At 35.4% G+C, this 27,683-nt stretch overlaps 1 protein-coding gene across 9 annotated transcripts in view; it reads left to right on the top strand.

Annotated features, from left to right (window-relative positions):
- Nucleotides 1-27,683, top strand: part of PTK2 (protein tyrosine kinase 2) — a 420,621-nt gene that overhangs the window by 320,680 nt on the left and 72,258 nt on the right. For 8 of the 9 annotated variants that reach the window (XM_074202742.1, XM_074202744.1, XM_074202735.1 and 5 more), the window contains 2 exons: nt 1,893-2,097; nt 26,568-26,679. In XM_074202742.1, coding sequence (XP_074058843.1) covers nt 1,893-2,097; nt 26,568-26,679 — 317 coding nt within the window. Of the gene's footprint in view, nt 1-1,892; nt 2,098-13,286; nt 25,871-26,567; nt 26,680-27,683 lie in introns of those variants that run through there. The other variant, XM_074202743.1, reaches the window with a different exon arrangement.

Below are 27,683 nucleotides of genomic sequence, written 5' to 3'. Positions count from 1 at the left end.
GGCTTTTATTTGTAAATGCATAAATTCCATATGTGTGTGTGTGTGTGTGTGTGTGTGTGTGTGTGTGTATTTCAAAGCTGTCTTGTTTGTCTGTTTTCTTCTTTCATTCTATCTCTTCTGTTTCTGTACATTTTAAAAATCTCTGTACTTATATGTATAGTTAAGTGAAAAAAGGGAAGAGAGGCAAATCAAGGGGGAACAAGTCCAGCAAGTTAGGAGAACTATGAGAGGAGTTTGGGCATTTTGTCCTGGGCTCTTCTTCAGAATGGAGGCTCTAGGAGGTATTCACATGAGATTTCTGATATATAGGAAGCCTCATCTAGAGTGAAGACTAGAATCAAGAACAGAATCATCAAAGGAGTGAAGAAAAGTTTATCTAAAATTATGAACCACAAATTTTTAATCAGTTAAAGCAATTCAATCCTTATGTCACATTCATTATATTTTCTAATTACCAAAAAAGCTGAATAGCATCAACAATTAAACTTTTTACTCAGGGCCACGTAACAGATATTGGGATGTTCTAATTCGGACTTGAAGTCTTAGAAAATAAAAAGTACTATGCTTTACTTTAAAGGCTGACTAAGTTAATTTGTCTCTCCATTAAAACTAAGGAATCAACCTATCACGTGTTCCATAATAAACTTTATAAAAAGACATTTGTTTTCTGTCATTTTTCAGTCACATCTTACTCTGCATGATCCCATTTAGGGTTTTCTTGACAAAGGTACTGGAGTAGTTTTACCATTTCCTTCTCCAGTTCTTTTTTCAGATGAGGAAACTGGTTAAGTGAGACAAACAAGATTAATTGACTTGACTGGAGTCATTCAATTCCTAAATATCTGAGGCCAGATTTGAACTCATGTACTCCTGATTCCAAGGCCAGTGCTCTTTCTGCTGTGCCACCTAGCTGCCCCCCCCATCAAAGATTTTTAACTTTGAGGCCACCTTGTCCATCCTTCTCATATTACAGAGGAGGCTCTGAGAGGTGATTTGCTATAAAGATAGTATTAGGTCAACCTTTGAAACAGAGCTCATTGGAAATTTTGATGATGTATATATTAATTGCATTGATAATTCATATATCATCAAATTTTCCAGTGAACTGTATTTCAAAGTTTGAATTTATGCAATAAGTTTCCAGCCCTCATCATATACAATTAATTGAAAAGTGTATTGAATGTGGAATCACAGGGCTTAGATTCAAATCCTGGTTCTGTTACTTACTGCCTGTGATCTTTAATGTCTAAATTTAATGGTACAGGAACGTGATTCACATTGGGTGGAAGGGGAAATCTTTCTTCTCTCATTATAAAATAGTTCTTTAAACAAAAGCATATGATCTCCTTTGTATCAAAGTTTGCCTCTTCCCTACTATAGTATAAACTCTGAGAGCTTGGGATTGAGCGTTATTCATCTTTGTGTCTCACTTTGCTTATCACAACATAGGTACTTAACTAAGATTATTGCTGCTGATTTTTACTGACATCTATTTTACTCATTATTCCATGACCTTAAGAGATCATTTTGAATGCAGCTTTATAATTTTATAATTGGGGAAAAGACAGTACATCATAGTTTTCCTTTTATTTACCAAGTAATATTTTTTTTATTTTAGGGAGAGTATTAATAATATATTTTTTAAAATGTTAATAGTGCTTGGGGTGGCTAGGTGGCACAGTGGATAAAGCACTGGCCCTCGAGTCAGGAGTACCTGGGTTCAAATCCGGTCTCAAACACTTAATAATTACCTAGCCATGTGGCCTTGGGCAGGCCACTTAACTCCATTTGCCTTGCAAAAACCTAAAAACAATTTTTTTTAATAGTGCTTTCACTTTATTAGGAATAAAAACTGATTTGCTTCATTCACTTCTTATCCTTTTACTTCACAGGTGTATGCATGTGGGAAATTTTGATGCATGGTATAAAACCTTTCCAAGGAGTGAAGAACAATGATGTAATTGGTCGAATTGAAAATGGTGAACGGTTGCCAATGCCTCCAAATTGTCCTCCTACTCTCTACAGCCTTATGACAAAATGCTGGGCATATGATCCCAGCAGACGACCCAGGTTTACTGAACTCAAAGCACAGCTCAGGTAGGGTATATATTATTTTTTAATTACATTTCATTTTTTAAAGTGAGAAAAAATGTTTCTCTCTCCTACCCATCCAACTCAAATTGAGAATAAAAGGAAAACAAAATTGTTGTATACTTACACTATATAGTCAAGCAAAACCAATTTTCACATTGACCATCTCTAAAAGATATGCTTCATTCTTTTCTCATTCTGTAATTATTTACCTCTGTCAGGAAATGGGTAGCATGTTTCATTATTTGTCCTCTAGAATTGTGATGATTTGCTGAAAAAAGCTCTTCATTCTTTCAAAAGCTGTTTGTTTTTAACATATTTCTACCTCTGTAAAAGATGTTGTTGATTCTACTTACTTCACTCTGTACCAATTTATATGTCTTTTTTTTAAGTTTCACTGAAACCATCTCCTTCATTATTTCTTAAAGCACAATAATATTCCATCACTTTTACATGTCATAAGTTTTTCAGATCTTCCCTAGTTTACAGGGAATTCTTGGCTCTTCTTTGCCAAATATTTATATACAGTCTTAGTTTGTGGTACTCCAGATTGATTCCCTTCCTTAATCTACCTTCCACTAATTCTTCCTTCTCCCATTCCCAAACTTAATGTATTTTCCCCTCCAATTCTTCCCTCCTGTAATCAATTCAAGTGTCAACTGCTCCCCCATCTCGCTCCTCTTTATTTAAATAACTACTTGAGCATACTGATTATGTGGAATAATTTTCCCTGACTTTCCTGCCCCTTCTTCCCATCCCTCACTGTATTCTTACCCTCTTTTCCCATTTTTTTCTTAAGATAAGGGGAAACCTAACAGAAGGGAATTAAGAGATTTCTGACTTCATACTTGATGTTAGGGAAAGGCTCTTTGCATGGAAGGTCTGGGCTGGGTCTGTTGTTTCTTTTTTTAGGGGTATTGAGTGTCTTGTTCCAGCATCTAAGAAACTGCTCAAACTGGGGATCTTTAACTTTTCAATGTTTCCACGGTGGTCTGATACAAGGGAAAGTCAAGTTGCTGTTCCTCAGGTCTCAGCTTTGAGTGTTCTTCAATTGGCTTTGGGTCTGCACAGCAGCAAATTATTTGACTCTACAAGGAAGCATTGCTGATTCAAGGATACAGAACTTCATGTTCACTTTAGGACTAGGATCACAGACTTTAAAGTCCTACTGATGTTACTGCTTACTTCTGAACCTGCTACTCTTGAATATCACCCAAGGCTGAAGAGTACTTCCAGGCACAGATTCCCTCATCATTCCACTCTTGATCTGTGTCCTACAACTGGGTTGCAGGTGATAAAGCTGCCAATTGACACCTCTCCTCACCAAAATGCCCCATTATGGGTTCGGGAAGATACCCTAGTTTGGGTCTGAGACCTCCTTAACTCTTAGATCTGCCCACAAATTTTTCCTTCTGTCTTCTTAATCCAATTTCATTGTGACTTTGTCTTGAGTTTCCCCATCAGAATTTGATCTGATGCATTTTCTCAATCTGATTAGAAGAATTTTGGAGGGAAGTATTTTATTTTTTATTTATTTTGTTAAACATTTCTCAATTCTATTTTAATCTGTTTCAAACTAGTCTAAGGAGTTTTGTGAGCAGCAATACTTACTTACATTTCAGGTCTTAAGGTACATTTTTGCAAAAAGGGTTACAAATATTTAATTTTTAAATTGGCACTTTGGATCAAAGAATCATGATTCCCTGAAATCTACCATATAGAATTGAAACTTTATTTAATCTTTGATTCTCTGAGTGTACATATTCTCTTCACTAATGTAAACCCCATCCCTTACCTGGCTTTTCATCCTCTAATATATTTCCATGTTTTCCCATAAATCCTTCAAATTTGCTGTTTCCAAAATACTTTTTTTTTCTTTTAATGCTTTATGGTACTGGTATACCACACATACTTAAACATACTTTAAATGAATCTGAAGTTTCTTTACTATAAATATTCCCAGTGGTTCAGATTTCATGCCATCGATGCTTTCTCATTCTTCATCTATGTTTTCCTATTAAAATCTTCCCACAGGTACCCCAAAAGTGATGAGATCTTAATCTTTTAGCATTAAAGTAGTGTTCATGCTGCATACTGACTATCACTTAATCTTTCCCCTTGCTGTATAAAAATATGACCTCCTTTCTTCAGTTATACATCCTTATATTTCTTTGAGGATATATTTTTCTATTATTCATTGCATTCATCGCTTCATTTCTAATATGATGCAGGCTACTTAGACCTACTATTTGTCTCTCAATTTTCTCTAGATTTTTCAGAAAGTAGATATATGATTTGCCACCATTTAGAATCTCCAGAAAAATACTATTTTAAAAAACAAACCAAAATAGACCTTTCATTACTGGAGAATCTTGGAAAAATTGACTTCATATCTTTCTGTTGCAGTCCAGCACACTTTCTTGTGAAATGTACCTCAAGGACTATCAGTCCTATTCGATTTGGCAACAATTCATTGTCATACATATATAAATACATATATCTATATTATTATTTTCTCCGAAGTCATAATGGCCATATTTACTGATCCCTAAATATTTTTCTCTCTTTGTTGTCCCATGCTTCCCCCCCTCACTTCTTCCTCTTAAAATGTGTATCTCCCTTCAAAACTCATCTTAAGAGCCACTTAAGATGACCACTTCCTACATGAAGTTTTTTCTAATTTCCTCCCTTGTTAGTGGCTCAAAAAATTATAATTACACTTATTTTGTATTTATTTACATACATGTTTTTCTCCCAGGTGAGTATAAGCTCTTTGAGAGTAGGGGTGGTTTCATTTTTTAGTCTTAATATCTCCAATTCCTACTATGGCACTGATTACAAAGAGGCTTCTTTGCTTAATCAATACTGGTTGGACTTAATTGAATTGAATAATGAAACTGAGCTCTTCAGAACATTTATAGAATTTGTTTGGGAGTCAAAGTAATGTTTCTAAACTTGAAATTAGCACAGTGCTACAGACAACATTTGAAGGAGTTTATTCTTTAAATAGGAGATAAATAATCAATTGGAGTTCTGTAGGACAATGACATTGTTCCTTCCTTAGTCCTGAATCATATTTTTCATCTATTTTTGCTGTCCTCTCCTTATGCCCACATTTGTAATAAAGTTTCAAGAATAAAAAATTTGTAATTTATTTGAACATTCTTAGTGAATTATTTTTAGAATCACTCTTTGCCAACTTTTTCAACAGGTGTTGATAAATTGCAGCTTTCATCATGTTCCTTTTGCTTTTCTACATAGCCATACAATGTAATATGACAAAGTATTCCATGATAAATCATTTCATGTTCGTGTGTGTGTGTGTGTGTGTATATATATATATATATATATATTTCCAATAAAACCAGTTCTACTCAGAAGAACTTATAAGCACTCACTCCTTTCATTTAGCCACAATTTTCTTATGATATCTGATTCCATATACAGCCGTGTTGTCAGTATTGCTATGATGAGATTCCTTCAGCATAACATGACAATTAAGCAAGGATTTCACCCTTCAGGTTTCAATAGAATAGTTACAGGGTTATCTCAATTTTGTGATTCTTAACATGCTTTCCCACCATCATTGAGAAATAGGGGATTGGCTAGCACTGAAAACCATTAAATTTTTTCCTTTGTTTCATGAGTTTCCATGGCCCCCATTTTCTTCTATTAGGCTCATTTCTTAGCATTTTGAACTTGTGAAAAAACATTCCAGAAATCATTTCATAGCATTGGTTTTAAGAACTCATGATCAGGGCAGCTAGGTGATGCAGTGGAGAGAGCACTGGCCCTTGGACAAGTCAATAAAGAGAGAGAACTCATGGTCATCACAGATTTATAGATTTACAGAATTTCAGAGTTGTAATGTACCTCAGTGGTCACTGAAATTAAGTCCTTGCCTAAAGAAGAATTTTTCTATTGTCTCTTAACAAGGGATCATCCAGTCCTTGTTTGTAGACTTATAGCACTGGAGGAGCCTATTACCTCTAAGGCAGTTTTCTTACATTTTTTTCCTTATATCAAGCCTGAATTGATCTTTTAAAAATTTTCAACTATTATTCCTGTTTCTGCCCTCTTTGGCTGAACAACTCTAATCACTTTTCTTCAAGACACTTTATTAAATACTGGAAGATATCTATCATTTTCAAGTTTTCTCTTCTCCTGATTTAAATATCTTACTTCCTTAAAACCATTTTCAAATTTTATATTCCTGAAACCATTCATCATTTTGGAAACTTTAAGATTATCATTGCTCTTGAAATGGGAAAGAAATGAATATCATATTCCTAATATAATCTAATCAAGGGTGAGAACTACAGAATTCTTCCCACCATAATCCTAGATATTTTATCTTTCTTTATGAAAGCTTAATCTGTATTAGCTGCTATATTATACTGCTAGTTCATATTGAACATAATCACTAAACTCTCAGGTCTTTTTCAGATATATTGTTAATCTACTCTAACATGCCTCCCCCATCTTATAATTTATAAGTAGGTTTTCTTGTGTATGTGTGTATATTGTATTTTTTGTACTACTCCACATTTCTTTATCCATTACTAAAATATTCTTGTTTAAGAGTAAACATAATACCTCCTCCCCCCAAAAAATATAGAACCTCATGAGAAATAAAGTAAAAGAAAGAGGAAAAAATGTGTTTTCAATCTCTGTTCTGATACCATCAACTCTGTCTCGGGTGGATCACATTCTTTATCATATGTCCATCACAAAAGCTAATTTCATATTTTTCCACAGTCACTGTTGCTGTTTGTAATTCCCTCCATCCATTCCTCCCCACCACCATATATTATATTTTCTCTCTCTTTTCACTCTGTCCCTCTTCTAAAATGTGCTATAGAGTAGCTGAATGGCACAGCAGACAGAGCACCAACCCTGGGGCCAAGAGGCCCCCAAGTCCATATACCATCCCAGAGACTCAACAAGCACCCGACCCCATGGTCCCAGACAGGCCACCCAGTCCCAGCACCTTGCAAAAAAAGATAATATATTATATCTGACTATTCTCTCCTATGATCTACCCTCTCTTCTATCACCCACATCCCCCCCCCTTCCCCCTGTCCCCTCTCTCCTTTTTACTCTAGATGTCTATACTTTATTGAGTGTGCATGCTGTTTTCTCTCTGAGCCATTTCTGATGAGAGTGAAGGTTCCCTCATTCCCCCTCGCCTTCCCCCCTTCCATATCATTGCAAAAGTACATTGAGGGCGACTAGGTGATGCAGTGGAAAGATCTCTGGCCCTGGAGTCAGAAGTACCCGAATTCAAATCCGGCCTCTGATACTTAATAATTACCTAGCTGTGTAGCCTTAGGCAAGCCACTTAACCCCATTTGCCTTGCAAAAAAAAAAAAAAACAGCTCATTGCAAAAAAAAAGATCTTTTATATGAGGTATCTCAGCCTATTCCACCTCTCTCCTTTCTCTTACTACCAGTACATTTCCCTTTTAGCCATTGACTCCATTTTTATAATACATTATCTCTTCAAATTCAGCTCTCTCCTGTGCTTCATTTATAAAAGTTCCTTCTACCTGCTCTATTAAATGAGAAGGTTCATATGAGTATTATCAGTATGATTTTTCTATGAAGAAATACATGCAATTTATCATCATTAAGTCCCTCATAATTTACCTTTCTCATCCACTCTCTATGCCCCACCTGAGTTCTGTATTTGAAGGTCAAACTTTCTGTTCAGCTCTGGTTGTTTCAACAGGAACATTTGAAATTACCCTGTTTCATGAAAGTGCATCTTTTCCTCTGGAAGAGGATGTTCAATTTTGCTAGGTAGTTGATTCTCAGTTGCATTCCAAGCTCTTTTGCCTTCCAGAATATTATATTGCAAGCCCTACGAGCCCTTAATGTAGTTGTTGCTAAGTCCTGTGTGATCCTGACTACAGCTCCACAGTATTTGAATTATGCCCTTCTGGCTACTTGTAATATTTTCTCTTTGGCTTGGGAGTTCTGGAACTTTGCTATAATATTCCTGGGGGTTGGATTTTTGGATCTCTTTCTGGGGGAAATCAGTGGATTCTCTCAATTTCTGTTTTTGCCCTCTGCTTCTAGGATATCAGGGCAATTTTCCTGTAGGAATTCTTTAAAAATGAGGTCAAGGCTCTTTTCCTGATCATGACTTTCAGGTATTCCAATAATTTTTAAATTATCTTTCCTGAATCCATTTTCCAGGTCAGTTGTTTTTTCAATGAGATGTTTCACATTTTCTTCTAATTTTTCATTCTTTTGGTGTTGAAGTATTATGTCTAGACTTCTCATAAAGTCATCAACTTCCTTTAGCTCCATTTTACATCTGAAGGGTTTGTTTTCCTCATAGAGATTTCTTATCTCCTTTCCCATTTGGCTAATTCTGCTTTTTTTAAAGCATTTTTCTCCTCAATAACTTTTTGAACTGTTTTATCCATTTGACCTAAGCTGGTTATAGCATGTTATTTTCTTGAGCATTTCATGTTTTCCCTGCATTTCTCTCATTTCTTTTCCCGATTTTTCTTCTATCTCCCTTAATTGATTTTCAAAATCTTTTTTGAGCTCTCTCATAGCCTGAGCCCAACTTCCATTTTTCTTTTGAGTCTTTAGATGCAAAAGCTTGTACTTCCTCATCTTCAGATTGAGTATTTTGATCCTCCTTGAGGTCATAGACAAAATATTTGTCAATGGTCCAGTTCCTCTTTTTTTCTCTGCTCATTTCCCTAGCCTGTACCTGGTTTTGGGGTGCTTCCTGAGCTTTTGGGTATTATTGGAACACCCCCACACACAAGGACCTCAGTGTTTGAGGCTCTGACTGCTCTCCTGGTCTGTGAATGAACTCAAGTACTCCCCTCTGCCATGGGGCTGAGGGGTGGGTCCCTATTCTGTGGGGGGGCCTAGACTGCTATCAGGATCTGAATGTGGTCAGAACCCCAGAGTCCTGTTCCAGGGACTGAGGACAGACCTCAGAAATCTCCCTCCACTCCCCTACCTTTGGTGGGCTGAGCACTCAGGGTGTAGCTGTCTGAAGGCTCCTACTTGCTGACTCCTGCTTCTGTTTCCTGGATCTGGGCTGCTGCGGCTGCTACCCTGAGTACACTGCTACCACAACCACCCTGAGGGCCTGGGGCTTCACCCTCACTCTGGCAGAGGTCTCCCTGCTGATCCTCCAAGCTGTGCCCAGTGCTCCTTGGCGTGCAGGTCAGGAAGCTACTTCGGCTCCCAGGCACCCTGGGCTGTTCCCGGGAGACTGAAATTTCTTCACTCTGGCTGGCTGCCTCTCTAACCCCATGGAACAGTTGTTCCACTATTTTCCAGGTTACCTTGGGCTGGAGAATTGCCTCACTGGATCTTTCTGTGGGTGTTCTGTCTCTTGAAAATTTAGTTAGAGTCATAATTTTAAGATTTTTGAATTATTCTGAAGAGAGCACCAGTTTTAAAACCACTAATGTGACTTTACCTTTATAATTGTTAGATTCCATAATATTTAATTTGACATTATATTTAGAATCAAGATTTAAAAGTAAAAGAACTCCTAAGATCATCTACTAATCAAACCTTCATTTTTAGACATGAGGAAACTATATAATCACTAAGATCACTTTCAGTTCTCTGATTCTGTGACTCTCAGGCAAGAATTTCATTGGTTCATATGCTTTGTGCAACACCTGTTGCAGCATTATGAAAACATAACTATCTAACTACAATTATTTGTCAGTAATACAGGACAGGGTAGATATAAATATACTATGATTCATAGCATTTATCATTATATACTGTAATTGATATCTAGTGATACATCACTAGCACCTTTTTTTTGCTTCATAACAAATAACTCAAAGTTAAGCTTGTTAAAAAATAATCCATACTTTCCAAATGTAAAACAGGATGTAAAAAAGATGATCTGAGTCATAAATAAATCACCTACCGAAAGTATGACCACATTACTATTCTTATGGAGTTGTTTAACAAGTTTCATCATGAAGCCTACTTTCTTCAAACATTCCTGAAAGGCAAATTACAGATAAAGCCAGAGTTAAAAATGAATGAGATCTCAAAAGATTAAAAATATATGAATAGTTTTAAGAGGAAAGAACTTAAGAAGCTGACCTGGAATAAAGAAAACATAAGACCCATTATATATATTAACTTTAAGACATTTAACAACTCAAGGTTTAGAAAAAGTTGATTTTTCCTTTAAAGTAACTATATATATACATATATATATATTATATATATATATGTATATGTATATATATGTATATGTATATGTATATATATGTATACATATATATGTATATGGCTATATATCAAGCTAAATTTTAGTTTTTTTATTTACAAACCACATTACTGGGGGCAGCTCAGTGGCATGGTGAATAGAGCACTGGTCCTGGAGTCAGGAGGACCGGAGTTCAAATCCAAACTTGGACACTAACTAATTGCCTAGCTGTGTAACCTTGGGGAAGTCACTTAACCCCATTGCCTTGTAAAAAAAAACAGTATTACATATTATTGCATTATTGTATAATACAAATCAAATGTGCAAAGATAAATTTTTTTCTGCCAAAGCAATATTCAGTTAGCCAATATTTGGTTACTTTTGTTTGGAAGAAGACAAATAGTTGTCAGAGAGAACATGTAAATACTATAGTTACCTAGAAGATTGTTTAAATTTAACATTAATCAGAGAAATGCAAACTAAAATAATCCCATAGAATTATTTTGCACCTGTTGAATTAAGAACGACCTGGAAGTTTTAGTGGGCTACAAACTTCTTATATGTTAACAGTATTATGTCGTAGCCAAAAGATTTAATGGACATCCCAGTGCTTCACCCTGTTCTCCCTTAAGATTGGCAGTATGATGTTCAGTTTGGTACCAGCTTTTAAACAGGCTAATGATAAATTGCAGATCATCTAAGATGCTAAAGAACTTCATGAACATGACCTATAAGGATGGTTTTAGGGAACTAGGAATGTTTTTAGTCCAGAGAAGGAAAGTTGTAGGTAGTAGGCCAGGATAATTGGCTTGTTTTGAGAGGACTTTCATTTGGGAAAAAAAAAAAAAAGATTAAGCTTGGGATTGACCCAAGAGGCAATCTATAGGCTACATTGATACCCATTAATGTCAAGAGTTCCCAAGGAATACCATCTACACTTTGAGTAGTGATATGTTTATATACAAATATTTACACGGGTATGGATCAGTTGTGATTTTCCCCCTTTTGAGGGAGTGCCTGCGGTGATGAGATCATAGATTTAGTTAAAGTAACAAAACAAATTTAATCATATTCTTAAAGTCTTACACTAAAACCTCCTCAATGTATAGAGTTAACCCCAGATTCTTGACACCTATGCCAGAGCAGGGCAAACTCTGACCAGTTCGACCAAGCTAGACTTTGATTGTGATCTCACCAGAATTCTGCATATCTAAGTTCAGACTCTTATCACTGGGGTAATGAACTTGTTCAATCTTCCCAACTCATGAAACATTATGAGCTTGGACATACTGAGTTTTAAGATGGAATCCTGTCCCTCCTCATACAGTTCCTTGGAATCCTTTGATTTCTTCTAGCTTCAACTCAAGCTAAACATTCTGAAGGAAGTTTGTTGTTTTTTTTTAATTTCTTCCCCTTTCCCCCCAATGCTAGAAGTGCTGTCCCAATTCAGTGTTAATTTTTATATGTCTCATAGTTTGTACGTGTGGTCCTTCCCCATTAGAATATAAACTTCTTGAGGGCCTAGTCTATTTTGCTTTTGTTGTATCCCCAATACTTTATTGATTCCTCCTAAGACACTGAGGACCTTCAGGAGTGCTAAGAAAGTATAAATGCCAATGAAATCATGAGTCTCATCTATTGAAATATCAGGGTGTTTAATCACCTTTAAAATAAGTCTACTTTTATGAAAACATTAATCTATAACAAAAATGAAAATATCTATGACAAACACTACAGCCTCTCATGATACTTAAGATTATTTCACTTAATCATTGTAAATGTGTAATAGGATTGTCTTAACTTTGTTTATTCATTGTGCAGTATCTTTTACAGCCTTTTTCATGTGTTTCTTCATGATGACATCATCTGCATTGTTTTCACGTGCTGAAATCATTTTGACCATATTTTAATGATTGGCTATTCATTTAGGTAGTAAATAATTTTTCACTCAAGTTAAAACTATCCCCTACTTTTTTTAATGTTTTAAAGTTTAAAATGTGCTTTTTTCAATCCCAATGAGGAGAGCTTATTATCCTCATTTTATAGAGTGGAAAACTGAGAAACAGGTTAAATGATATACTCAGTTATACAATGGTAATTGGCAGGACAAGGTCAGGTTTGATTGGGAGTTTTTTTAGAAGGGAGAAGGAGGTTAATTAATTTTAAGAACTTTCTATAATTTTTATTAACTTGGAGCTATAAATGTCAATACAAATAGGCCCTTTTTCTGGTTGTTCTTATTACTAATTCCTAGTGCTAGAAACCAAACTTGGGAACCAATTCTCATCCTAGTTTTCAGAAACAATCTTTGATCCCTTTTTTAATTAAAGTGAGAATTTGGACTTCTTAAACTGGTAACTCAAAGTCTGATCCATGGCATGAAGTTGTTTGTTTTATTCTGTAATTGAAAAGTGAAAAGTGATTTTGTTCTGCATCCAAATTCCTTTCCAAGGTGGTATCAGAATTCCTTATATATTTCTTATATATCTATATCTCTTTGTTACCTTTTCTTGTGATACTTATGATTTCCCATACTTCAGAAATCCCAGAGTGGGAAGATTATTTAGTCCATTCTAAACCTGAATGAGAATCCTCTACATATACATAACATGTGATTGTGAAACTTGCACTTAAAGACATCTGGTAATGGGAAATCAGTAGGAACAACCCATTCCCCCTTTGAAAAGCTCAGATTGGTAGGAAAATTTTCCTTGCTCCCAAATTTGTATCTCTGAAACTTTTATCCATTGCTCTTTACTTCTTTCCTCTGAAATCAAGCAGAATAAGTATAGTCCATTTTCTACTTGATAGCCCTTCAGGTAATCAAGACAGTATTAAAGCTCCATACCTTCTTCTAGCTAAACCAAGTTCCTTAAATCAAGTCTCAAATAACCTTATTTCCCTATTTCTCTATTATAATCTTTCTCCCAAAAAAATACCACATATCCATCTGACAGTTTTTATGGCACTAGCATCCCTTCATTTGAACTATAAATGACACTCCTCAATTTAATAGTCAACCTACATTTAAACTTATTCACATAATCAACAAGCTTACTATTTGCTAAACAAAATGCTAAGCCCTCAGGATACAAAGAAAGTCAAAAGTAATACCTTATTTTTAAGGACCTTACATTCTAATGAGAAACACAACCTAAAAGTCACTAGATACATAGAAGATATTTACAAAGTAGATAAAAGGCTATTAGCAACTAGAGGATCCAGAAAAGTTCTTCAAAAGGTGGGACTTGAACTGATTTTTAAGTAATTCAAGGAAATTTAGAGGAGGGGGCCAAGAATTTTACTCTTGGTGTAGCCAGTGCAAAATTATAAGGATCAGAATGATGAAGTATTGTGTTTGAGAATCTACAAGTAACATGCTATTACTAAATCATAGAATGCATGCAAGAGAATAAAGTATAAGAAAACTGGAAAAATAGGAAGGGCCCAGATTATGAAGAGTTTTAAATGTCAAACGGGAGTTTATAGAGGAGTTAATAGAGAGTCTAGAGTTCATTGAGCAGGGGTGAGATCCTCAAACCCAAGCTTTAGAAAAATCATCTTGACAGATACTTTGGAGTAGGGAAAGACTTGAGGCAGGGAGACTACTTTGAAAGCTGTTTAAGTAGTCTAAATGTGAGCTAATGAGAGCTTTAGATTAGGGTTATAGCTGTGTAAATGATATAGAAGACATATGTGGAAATTGTGAGGTAGAAACAACAATTTAGGACAAATGCTTGTTTGTATAGGGTGCATCAGAATGAGGAGCCCAAGATGGCACTGAGATTACAAGTCAGGTTGAGTAGGAGCTTAGTAGTACCTTCTATCCTAATGGGGAAGTGAGAGAGTGGGAGACTTAACAAATTCTATTTTAGACATTATCTGAAATGCTTGATGGGGGGGGAAGCTAGATGGCAAAGTGAATAGAGCACTGGCCCTGGGGTCAGAAAGACCGAGTTCAAATTTGACTTCAGATACTTAATACTTACTTAGTTTTGTGACCTTGGGCAAGTCACTTAATCCCATTGCCTTGCAAAAAAAAAAAACAAAAAAAAAAGAAGAGGGGGGGAGGAAATGCATGTGGGACCATCCAGTTCCAGATATCCAAAAGGCAGTTAATAAATGACTGAAGCTCAGAAGAGATGTTGGATGCATAGACCTTGGAATTATTTCCTGAGAGATCATAATTGATCTGAAGAAACTTTTGGGATTATGCTGAATGTGAGCATATTTATAGAAATAAGAAGAGACAAAGTCTTGAGTAACACCTACATGGATAGAGAATCAGCAAAGTTTTCTATTAAAATCTAAAGAGGAAAAAATATCCAGGAGAGGCTAATAGTGTCAAAAGCTAGAAAAAGGATTGAGAAAAAAGTGAGGCAGCTAGGTGGCACAGTAGTCTACAGACCACTGACCCTTGTCAGATTTATGGTATGTGGTTTACTATCCAAGCAATTTCAATAAATTGTTACCCTTCATTAACTTCTCCTGCCTTTGTACTTTGCCCACATACATGCCTCTATTTTAGCAGTTGTCTAGGCTTCTCTCCATCACATTAATAAGAATATTGAGACAACTAGGAGCCTAGCTTTTCATTCTACTTAGATTAAATAATTTGCCCCTCTTTCAACCTTTACACTGAAAGGAGTTTTACACTGAACTCCTTTCTGAATTTCTAATAATATATATGTTTTGGCCACTGGACCCAAATGACCCTGGAGGAGAAAGTGAGGTTAGTGACTTACTTGCACAACCCTCTGTTACTTAAATTCAATTCACTTGCTTGTCATGGTATCATGGTCTTCCTCGAGAATGAAGGACAAGCAACAATAACAACTTCTCAGCCTCAATTTTCTCAGTTATATAATGAGATAGTTTAAGTTAATAATTTATAAAATTATAAAAGCATTTATAAAAATAGTTTGTTGTTCATTGGGTGATTTCCTCACAATAGTTCTTTGGGGTGGGTAGAGGAGAGGTGATTATTTGCATTTTACAAATGAAGAAACTGAGACTTAAGGAAATTGTTTTTCCATTCACTTCAGAAATATCCCAAATTTGGAGAAGGAATCCTCTCTCCAGCTGTTCTAGCTAGTGCTTGCTGAACACTTGCAATGATATCAATCTCAATTCATCGAGATCCCCTAATATTGCTGCTATCCTTGGGTGACGCAAAATCTGTTACTTTAAAACTCTCATTCACTGCTCTTAATTCCTTCCCTGGGACTGAATCTTTTAAAGAAATCTCATTTCTCTTCCTCATGATAGCCCCTCAGTTTCTCAAAGACAGTGGTGATTTTCCCCTAATTCACATCACTGACTCCTATCAAGCTTGTAATCTACTTCAGTACTTGAATCTCTCAGGGTCATGTATTGTCTACTATTAATCTCCTAATAAACTTAATCATTTTAACATATTAAGATTTATTTGAATCTGAATTCTGTAATCCATGATGTTAGCTATTTAGTATCAGGAAAATCATTGAACAAAATACAGTCGGGAACAGAGTCCTATTGGATGGCATAAAAGACATCACTTAAGTTAAAGGTTGCTTTGAGGCCTGAACCACATTAAACAAAATTGAAAAATGTTCAACAAAGTAAATAAAAATATAATACAGCATAGATAATGTTAATTTGAGGTTTTCAAAGTCAGCATACTGCCTCAGGAATCTGTTTCTACATGAATTTGACTGACACCACTGGTTAGTTTCTGTTGCTCTCTATTAATCATCATTCTTTAGGTCTACAAATTTTCAACTAGTGCAAAACTCACCTCACCTGTCACCTTGCCCTTAGCTCTCCCTCTTGTCAGTTAATCAAAAGGAATTTATTAAACAACTGTTCTGTGTGAGGCACTACAGTGAGACAAGCAGTCATTTTGAGAAGATTTTGTTTTGTAACAGTAGGGTCATATGTTCATGCTTCTCCTGACACTGGACTCTCCCAGGGTGTTTGACCTTGATCAGATAAAACGAGACTGAGCCCTCCATACATGTGTTTTGCTGCTCTCTGACATTGTGGTTTTTAAGGATAAATATTATGCAAAGGGAGAGTTAACAAATTCTATTTTAGACATTGTCTGAAATTCTTGGCGGGGGGGCAGGCAGCTAAATGTCGCAGTGGATAGAGCACTGGCCCTGGAGTCAGGAAGACCTGAGTTCAAATTTGACCTTAGATACTTAATACTTAAATTTGTTGCCTTGGGCAAGTCAAAGAGGGGAAAAAATGTATCTGGTTCCAGTTCCAGATATCCAAAAGGCAGTTGATAAGTGACTGAAACTCAGAAGAGATGCTGGGACTGGATACATAGACCTTGGAATTATTTCCTGAGAGATCATAATTGATCTGAAGAAACTTTTGGGATTATTGCTGAATGTGAGTATATTTAGAGAAATAAGAAGAGACAAAGTCTTGAGTAACACCTACATGGATGGAGAATCAGGAAACTTTTCTGAAGTTGTCTCTTAAACTACTCACTTGAGGGACTGCCAGAAGAGCTACTCCAGCAGCACTTGGGGTTAGGAAGTTAAGTATTTCAAGTGTATAGTCAAAAAGGATCTGAAATACCAGAGCACAAAGAAAGAAACCAGTAAAAGTGGAAGATGGCTCCAAGAACTGATGCTGCAAAATGACCTTAATTATTGAAAGAAGAGTGAGAGAAACAGTGGGGGTGAAACAGCTGCTAACCATTGTTATGAAAAAATGACATAGACAAGATGAAAGACTGAAGTACATACTGAAGATTAGAAAAAAAATAATTTTTACTGATGAACTCACTACTCTCGCCACTTTCTTCTTCTTTGTCAAGAGGGACTGGGAGCGAAGAGAGGAAAACTTAGAAGAACACAGGACGGAGAAAAACACATAAGTAATGATTATAACCCATAAGTAATGATCACCCATAAAAATATTTTGCCTACACTATTGTATTTAAAAGAAATACATGAAACAAAAATTCATTCAGAGTTAATATAACGAGATGGAGCAAAAATCTTTTGTACTTCAACTCAACTAAAAAAACAATCATTATTTCAGGTCAAACAGTTGCATAAAAAGATGACACTGTGTTAATATTACTTAAAATCTATGTACCAAGTGACATTGTATCTAAATTCTTAAAGGAAAAGCCAACAAGGTTCAGGGAGAAATAGATTGTGATACTTTCAGAGCTAGGCAAATATAGGAAAATAAGAACAAAATTAAGAATTTTAATAGAATTTTTTAAAATATAGATATGATAGAGCTCTGCTGATTTTAATATGGGAATTCAAAGAATACACATATCTCAGCTTTAACGTGGCACATTTACAAAAATTTATTAATCATTCAATCATAAAAACTTCAAGCCTTTTATTCCCCATCCCCCCCAAAAATGGTTTTTCTGAAAATCCTTTATAAGCCACAGTGTGATAAACTATATATTCAATAAACAATTATTGGTAGCAGAGTGAATGAATTACTAGATCTGGAGTTGAGAAGACCTGAGTTTGAAGCCTGCCTCAGATATATTAACTTTGTTGCCCCAAGACAAGTCAGTTAACCTCAGTTTCTTCATCTTTAGATGGAGATAATACTGTCACCTACAATTAAGGGTTGTTATGAGAATAAAATGAGATAATATTTGTGGAACACTTTGCAAAATTTTAAGTGCTATTTAAATGCTAGATATTATTATTCAACAAAGGATTAAAAATTAGATCAACCTTTGTATATAAAAATCAAATTGTTGATATTTGTGTCATAAACTGCACAGGTTTTTATGCGAGATATATTTTGCAAACCTTATTAGAACTATGCATTATTATCTTAACTGACTTTTAAATGAGTTTTTCTGACTTTGAGTCCAGTGATTTTTCCATTAATACCAGGATGCCTTTGCCAAGAGTACAGCAACCATTCAAGAATCTTACTTTTCTTGAAGTTCACAGTTGTGAACCTTATTCTCTATAGTTTAGAATACCTTCCATAGTACAGGGAAGAGTAAAATGTAATTTTTGCATTATTTGTAGGAACCTAAGTAAGTAGTTCACTAATCTCTTAAGTTTCTGGACAAAAGGAAAATGACCCCCCTTGGTTTGTGAGTGTGAGCTCTTTAGTAGTAGCTTCTTGCTATACTATCTCCAGCTTTATCTGAGGTCTTGATTTCCACTCTGCAAAAATGCTCTTTCTTTAGAAAACCCAATTCCACAACGATGAGGCAATGATGAATAGTTATAGAAGATCATGTTTCAGAACTGCTATTCCCACAAACTTGTTCAAACAAATTTCCCTACTTCCCTATTGGCTTTTTTTTTAACCTCTCACCCTCCCCCCAGTTTCACTGGTGCTGTTCTTTCTGGATACTTTCCAACTAGTTTTAGAAGCTATTAGCCTTTACTAATTTTGTGCTCCAAAGCAGATTTTATTATTAACCTCACTTTCTTTTGCAGAATTAAAATTCACATTTCACACTCCAAATGAAGTAATAGACTACACTACAATAGTCTTTCAGACATTTCAAACTGTATATTCAGTAGATATCTTAAACTAAACATGTCTAAAAACAAAAATTATTAACTTTTCCCCTAAACATTCCCTTCTTTTTAACTTCCCTATTACTGTAGAGGGGAACATCATCCTTCCAGTCCCTCAGGCTCACAACCTAGGAATCAACCTGGATTCCTTCTAGTTCTAGATTTCAAGGCCTATTAATTTCACCTTTTGGACATCTCATAAATACCACACCCCTTTGTCCTGGCCTGCCCCAAGTCTCTTCCCACTGAACTCTTCATTCAGCCATCATAGTGATTTTCCTAAAGTTCACATCTGACCATGCCACTTCTCTTTTCAGTAAATTCAGTGGCTCCCTATCAACTCCAAGATCAAATATAATATCCTCTGTATTTAAAACTCTTATGACCTAGCTCCTTTCTTTTCCAGTCTTCTGACACCTTACTCTTCACTCTAGTGACAAAAGCCTCCACAATATCTCTTGACTGCAAGAATTTTTTCTGTCTGTCTCCATGCTAGGAATGCTCTCCCTCCCTCCTCATGCTGGCTTTTGTAGTTTCCTTTAAGTTCCAATTAAAATCCCATCTTGTATAGTAAACCTTTCCCACGTCTTATTCAAGTATTAATTCTTTCCTACTTATCCTACAGGTAGTTTGCTTGTACATATTTGTTTAAGTTCCTTGAGTCAGAGTCTGTCTTTTGCTTGTTCTTACATTCTCAGCACTTGAGACAGTAGTTGTCACAACATTGTTGTTGTTGTTGTTGTTGGTCCTTCATTCTCAAAGAAGACCTGAAATCAGGGAGTGGATGTCATGGCATGCACATGCTGATGAATTGGATTTGAGTGAGTGGTGTGTGCTATGCAAAGTCACCAGTCTCACTTTTTTTCCTCTGGAGCCATCATGGTCAGAACTGGCCCTGGATATGAGCCAGTTGAGGTTAAGTGACTTGCCCAAGATGACACAGCTAGGAAGTGTCAAGAGTCAGAGGCTGAAAAAAAAATAAATTAACAAAAAAATTAACAAAAATGAGTCAGAGTTCATATTTGAACTCAGCTCCTGATTCCAGGACCAGTACTCTTATCTACTGGACTCCTAGCTGGTACAAGATAGGCACTTAATAAATATCTATTGATTTTTTAATTCATTGATTAAAAACTACTACATTAGTCCAGACTTATGGACTGTTAAGGTTCAAATGGATCTTAGAGACCATATAATACAGGAATTTGTATCATGGAACCTTTTGGCAGGCTAGTAAAACTTGTAGACCCTTTCTCAGAATAATATTTTTAAATGCACAAAATGAAACATAGGATTGCTTAACTATACACATATAAACACACACAGAGAGAAGTATATGGGTATGTGTAACATTTATCCCCTTTCAGATTTTTCAAAATTCATATCTCAGACCAATGCTTTTGGAAAAAAATAAATTATTGTACTGTCCCTTTTTATAACTACTCATTTGCCTTCAAAGTAGTCTATAATAAAAACTCTTATCATTGCTACAGCAACAGAAATTTGCTAAAGCTTCTTGTGCATTAACTGCTAAAGGCTATGAACCCAGAGAGACAGAAAGTCTCTTATGGTGTAGGAGAATAAAAATCATGCATTTGTTCCATTACTAAGGGATGCAGGGTGAATTTATTTGTATCTTACCTGAAATCTTTAATTTATTTGATTTGCCTTTTTTGTATTGTAAAAGTGTTTGGGTGAGTTGCTTTTTTGTGTAGACCAAGGTTTTAAAAATTTTAATATAGAATTCTTTCCCTCATCTCATTATTCTTTATTTTTGGCTCATAAATATTTTACAATTCCACAGAAAACTTCCCAAGTGTATTAGCAATTGTTGGACAAAATAAATCTTCTCATATGTTCTGTCTTTTGTTGATTGAGCTAAGGAAATTTAAGAAAAGAAAAAAACCCTCCTTCATTCTAGAAAATATGAAGTTTCATTATTCTACAGCAAAAGTTTGGAATAGAAATATTTCCTAAGCTTATTGTTGCTAAAAATATTTGTAGTTTGGGAAAGTATGCTTAAATCTGACCCCTTTGACCATCTGCACATTTTAAATAACTGCTTTAGGTTCTTCAGCAGCTGGAGAGAGGAAAAGGTCGGGAATATCTCTTCTTGTATTCTTTACTCCTTCTATGGAATAATCTTCCCATTGTAAAAACAAAGACATTTTTGTGAGTTATTTATATTCTTTGCTGTTCAGCAATGATTAAAATTTCTCTAAGACATTTTTACATTTTATTTTTGGTGAAGGAGTAGTACAAATGAAGCACAGAGAATAAACCTAAACATGTGTGATTTACTCTATACACTAATTTTCCTGGAAGATGAGAATTATTTAGTTCAATATATATGTATTTGTTTAAAATTCTAAAGTAAAGTTTTACAACAAATTAAATGATTCAGTATTTAATAATCATTACTGTAAAAGATCAAGCAAATAAAATAAATGAACAAAAACATACCTAATACTTTGAACTTCAAAATATTCAGTCTAAGGGGAAAAAGTTGCATTCTTGACCATCTCCTTCTGAGCTCTTTATCTTCTTTTTATCAGAATTTATTGAGCTTATTTTTAACTAGTCATTGTGTATATAGCTTTTTTTCATTATGTATTACTTCATAACTTCTTATTTCTTTATAATTTTGTGATTTATTCTACTACAGACATATGCTTTTGTACTGATATATTACAGTTTGTTAATCCATGCTTACTGGACATAAAACTTTGTTTCTGGTTCTTTACTGCTACAAATAATACTGTTAATGTGTATTTTATTCAGACACTGCTTCTCCCTTCATACCCCCTGCTCTTTTAATAAATTCCTTAAAAAGAAATTCTAGTAGTGGGGTAGAAGAATTATATATCTTTTATTGGCTGTTGTGAAAACACTTTCCAAAATGATTATACCAATTTTACAGCTCTTGTCAGCAACTGACATGTATTTATTATCTTGTCTGTTGTATGCTGGCATGGACATTATGGATCCAATAGGATTCTAAAGTAGAATCCCAGTGACTCAGTTCATCTGATCTAACTCATGCTTGAATAGGAATTCCACTAAATATATCTATCCTTTACTTCAGTGAAGATTTCTTTTGGGGGAAGAAACAGAAAGGAGCAACTTATGAAACCTTTGTTCTGAATGTTGGGAAATGTTTCCTTATATCTGATGAAAATCTTTCTGCAACTTCCACCCATTACTATAGTTTGTCCTACAGTCACAATATAATGAAAGGGGGTCTTGATCTTGGAACAGTGTCTTGAAGAGAAGGGTCTGTGCTTAAGGACACATCAAAGGACAGAGATAGTATTTGCATCCTTCAAAAATGCCTACAGTATCATCATGAAGTCCTAAATCCAGCTGTTCCACATCACTCATTTTTGATCCCCTCATTGATGTAGTAAATCAGTGCCTGGCAGGCAATGTCTTTAACATCAGGTTCCAAATGAAGGTGTTAAAAATTACCTTAGGCTCAGGAGGAAAAATCTGAGTTATGATACTGACTCTACCACTAAATAATTGTGCAAATTTGAAAAAATCCTTTAGTCTCTCTGGGAATTGAACTGAATAATCTCCAAGGCTGCTTCCACTTCTGAATTATTATTGTCTATGATCCTTGACTTGAAGGACTTGACAGTAGTATTGGGAAGATAAGATCAATGGATCAGTTTAATTACTGTGATCTTTAATATCTGATAAAGTATTAAAATTAAGCACTAGCATTCTGGATGTCAGAATAGGAAGAGGTCAGTCTGGGCCAAGTCCTTAATGAAATGTTCACAGGAAAGGTCTTGATTGAGACTACTTATGGCTAGGGATTAATCATATGTAATTGAAGCTTATATTAATACTTTTAGTAGCTCAAATTTACATATAGTACTTTAAGGTTTACAAAGTATTTTCCCCCCAACTACCCTGTGAGGCTTGTGCAATTTAAGCGACTTTTCCAAAGTCATACAAATAGCTAATAGCAGTACCAGGACAAGCACCTGGATCTTTTAAATATTAGCCCAGTTATCTTACCCCTATACATTTTTCAGAAGTGGAAACATCAAATTTAATCTGTGGGTTGTATTCCTCAAATTTATCATTTGAGTAGAGGAGAGTTATAGCTCCGGGGAATTGAGATTCTTTGTCTGTTTATTTCATCTCCTCTGGGCCATTAATCCAAAAATTGATATTTGAATAGACTGGTCACAAGTTTGATATCTATATCAGCTAATCGTTTCGCAGTGCCCAATGGCTACAAATATTATTACTAACTACAACTCACTAATGTGCAGTACCTGTAACTGGTCAGTAAGGCAGAGAAGAATACATGTGGATGAGTGAAAAGTTCAGCCCTACATTGTAATGGCCTCAACTTGGCTACTTCCTCTGGTGATATTGATCACACCCCATGAATAGATAGATACCCCTGTGTGACTTTTGCCTGCATTCTTGTCATTTGGTTGTTTTAGTCATCAGACTCTTCATGACTCATTTGGATTTTTCTTGGCAAAGATGCTGGAGTGGTTTGCCATTTCCTTCTTCACCTTAATTTTCAGATGAGTTCCTCAGATGAGGAACTAAGGTAAACAGGGTCAAGTGTCTTGCCTAGGGTATCACTTAACTAGTAAGTATCTAAGGTCAGATTTGGACTCAGGAAGATGAATCTTGTAGGCCCTGAAACTCCATCCATTGAACCACATAGCTTCCCTACCACTAGGACCTTTGATTATATTCTCCTATAAATTGTCAGATACTGTCCACTCAGCATAATAGGAGTGTGGCTTTAGATTCCTTGACATTATGTGACTACTATTGCAGCAAGCTGGCTAAGATATCTTTTTAATCCCTTGTTTTCATTATACCATCTTTTCCATTAGTATAATTTTCTAATGACTTCTTGTGTAGCTCTCTCTTACTTTGTGGCCCTGTTCATTATCCATTAAAAGTATCTCTCTGAGTTAATGTGTATTCATGGACCATCTCTATGGACTATCCTTTCAAATTCATATCAGAGACTGAGCAAGAGCTATACATACTTCATTTATTTATAGAGGTATTCCTCTGTTTGGAACAATTAAGGATCTTGTTTAGTTGACTGCAGTTAGCACAAGGCTATCTTCAAACAGGAGTTTCTGGGGACCCTCCTCATCTTTGGGGAATTCCTCTTTTATTTGGACTCTATACTGGATATACCTAAGCTTCCCTTTCATTGTTTGATATCATCCTTAATATTTATAATCAGAAGATCAATGATCAAAGTTAGTTCTGTTCTAGCATGTTCCATTTTAGTCACTTAACAATGAACACAGTGGAATCTTGTTTCCACTATACTTTTCAATCAACTGTATGACTTTAAAGACATAAGCTCCTATAGGATATGGTTTATAAATGTCTGCCTATCCCCTTATTCCTTTTTCAAGGACATCTTCCTCCATACACATGTATTCTTATAAAATTTTAAAGTAAGTATATGGGTCATTAGCACTCTGCTCCCTCTTCTAAAATTCTTGTCACTGTTACTGCAGAAGTCATTTTTTTTTCCTTTGTCTCATGGACCAAAACTTCATTACTTAGTTGTCATTTTCTTAGATGATGAGCCTCTCTATACTTAGGTAATTTGGTCCCTAGGAAGCAGTTTGATCTTAGAATTATACTTGAAGACTTTTGAGACTAATAGAATCTGTAAGGGCTTATATACTACTGGCATTATCTTTAGAAACCTAGCATTATTTTCATGTCACAATGAAACTTTTGAGTAGGACTTTGTTAGCAATATCTAGCTAGAGGATGAAAGAGAAGTTAGATTTGGAAGTAGATGGGAAGCTCAAAAATACAAATTCTATATCAACTATGGACTAGTAACGGTAGACCAAAGAATTTATGGTTTTCAACTATATAATAACATTTACCTCATTCTATGTGTGGCAGAGAGGCATTTGTCTCTGTGTGTGTGTAATAACATATGTTCCCCTTCAGATGTCAATCCCCCTCAAGTTCTTCTTTCTCTCTGATTTCCTATAGTTCCTCACATAATGGCAAAACAGCCAAGACTGTTTTCTGAATATTTCTGACTATTATCTGAGTATTATTTTCTGATTATTCTGACAACCAGCCCCAACAGCAAAGGATCACATGTAAAAAAAACATCTTAAAGCATACAATGAATTCCATTTTTATACAGTATGCTTATTATTAAAAATTCATTTCCTTTTGTATTTTGGTCACTAGTAACAGTTTTTCAGTATTGTGCTAGACTACATCCCTCCTTTAAAAGTTGCTGTTTAACTCTTAAATTTCTGAAATGCGGATTTATTTTCCTGATGATAGACTCCTTGGACAGGAACAGGGAGACAATAATTTTCTGGGTGCTTTTTTTGAAGAGGTTTCCTCTGAAATGTTAGTTGGGTAGTCGTTGGCTAAGTCAAATTTTGGTTCTATAGGATTTAATCAATCACTTTTAATAGAATACTACCCCTCCTTTTTCCTTTGGGAAATATATGTTTTATATCTATACCCAGGGTTTGCCTTTTCTATGGTAATTTTTAATAGACTGGTTTGGCTTTTGCTTTTTGGTTTTTTTCCCAATTTAAAAAGATGACTGTGTGTGTTGGTCTGTGAAGGAAATGGCACAGCAGAGCCTCCAGTCAAGCAGGAATGTATTTTGGAAACAGTCAGGCAAATTCCCAGATTAGAAGAGGTTCTGGGACAACTGAGCTCACTCTGCATGAGTAATTCTGGGTGGTTGTTTCGTGCAATAAAATGGGAGGTTATAAGCTTTCAATGAGCTTCATTATTAGAACCCCACCATACTGGTGTTAAGACATGTAGGAAATGAACTGTTTACTATTGTAGTGAAGGTTTTGCCTAGCTCTGTCTTTACTGAGATCCTTAAAGAATTCCTACACTATGGGAATCGAACAGATTTGGAACTTCTGCATTCTAAGTAGTTTGAATGATGGCTGATAGCCAAGATTCATAATCTGCATAGCAGAACAGGAAGGAGGCAGTAATATAATGTTGAACTTCAAATAGCCACTGTAATAGTAAGAATCTGGTAAGTAACTTGCTATATTATTTACGAATGTTTCTCCAATTAAAACAACATAGAGATTTTTTTAAATCCATCATTGAAAATACTATTGTATATATATTTATTCTTTTGTTAAGAGCATTACTATATTGAAAATGTAGCTGGAAAACTGTAGTTAGGTATTTGGTAAGTTTCGATAACCAATTAAACTGAAACTTAATTGTGGGTCGCAATAGGGGTACTAATACTTTTGTTTTCACCTTTCTGAGTTTGGTAAAAGAGACTTTTTCCATATGAAGAATCAGTGGTTCTAGACATGTATCTGCTTGATAAATTGCTTCTTGGGATTTCTCTGGGTAATTATACTTTGCCACAAGCACAGAATGAATTTTTAAATGCAGAGATTTTGTTATTCTTTGTACCCCCTCCCCCCAGTCCTACTTATCACCATCTGCTTTGTTAGCTCATGCTTACCCCCATGCCTGTGCTTTAAGTAAAATCTCCTATTTAGAACCAGGGTAGTCCACAATCTCCATGTGATTGGTGTGAGATCCTCTTCTACTGGCCCACTGTTAAAGAATCCCTTCCTAATTTTTCCCTTCAGCTACTCTGAGCATACTGGCTTTGAGAAAACTGTCTTAAGGAGGTTTTCAGGGTGGGGTTTAGAGTTCGCTAACATACAAATGTCAGTTCTCCTTAACTCAGTTTATTGTCTCCTTAGTACAATACTGGAGGAGGAGAAGCTTCAGCAAGAAGAACGAATGAGAATGGAATCCAGAAGGCAGGTCACAGTGTCCTGGGATTCAGGAGGCTCAGACGAAGCTCCTCCCAAGGTAGTCATTCTTATTGATTATTAAAAACTGTCATATTTCATGTCTTTGAAGATGTCAGTGATGCTGTTGTGTTGTCTTTGCAGAAAAAGGCAGAAGGATCCCTTTTTCAACCACAGAGATTGTATTAGATGGTCTGGTTTTGTTCTCACAAAACAAATTACTGTGCCCACTAATTATTTTTTTCATTTTAACCTCTCCTTATTTTTCTCAAAACCCTTAAATATGTTAATTAATAGTGTTCAGATATACACTATTTCTCATCTAAATTCAAGACAGTTATGCTTAAAAAAACTTCTCTTTTGTTTCTTTCTGACTTTTAGCTTGCTTTCCCTCCTCTACAAATGTGAAATTTGGAGCTGAGGAACCTGGCTCAGAGCAAAACATTTTTATCCTTAGCAAATTAGAGTTGTTCTGGGATTCCATAATCAGTACAATCAAGTTTACAATAGATGATGGGGTCAGACTGGAAATGCATTCTTTGCATTGTTGAATGTATTTTGAAATAATTTTGCATTCCTGTCTGATCAGATCCTTTTTTCTTGAGAACTTGGCTAATAAAATCACTGTGCATGTATTCTTTTTGTTGTTGATAGGCTGTTTTCTCAGAAGTGGGAACAGATTGAAATGAAATTAGGTGCTATCTACTGCTTTCTTTTACAGACTCTGGTGTCTTAAGCAGGTCTCAAGTTTTTGGTCTCTGGTTACAGCTTATGATACTTACTATATTGAAACTTTAAAAAATTAAAATGTCTTAGTATAAAACAATTTTGACCTGGTGAATCCCTTGAATAGTAGGGGGAAGGTGCAGGAAGACTACTTAGAAAACTGCTGCCTTATTTTAAAGAATGCATCCCCAAGATGTGTCCCAAACTAATTTCATGATCAAATTAATCTGGTGTTTGACCATGCTAAGTAATAGGCACCCAATAAAAGAGTTTTGCTGTGTCTGTGCTAAAACAGTTTTTGCCTGCTGCTACATCCTTTGCCTCATCTTTTGATGATGT

Source organism: Macrotis lagotis, chromosome X, assembly GCF_037893015.1.
Source record: "Macrotis lagotis isolate mMagLag1 chromosome X, bilby.v1.9.chrom.fasta, whole genome shotgun sequence".
In the NCBI taxonomy this organism is placed as follows: Eukaryota; Metazoa; Chordata; class Mammalia; order Peramelemorphia; family Peramelidae; genus Macrotis; species Macrotis lagotis.
The sequence above is the reverse complement of the archived record's forward strand: the minus strand, read 5'-3'. Positions and strand labels throughout refer to the sequence as shown.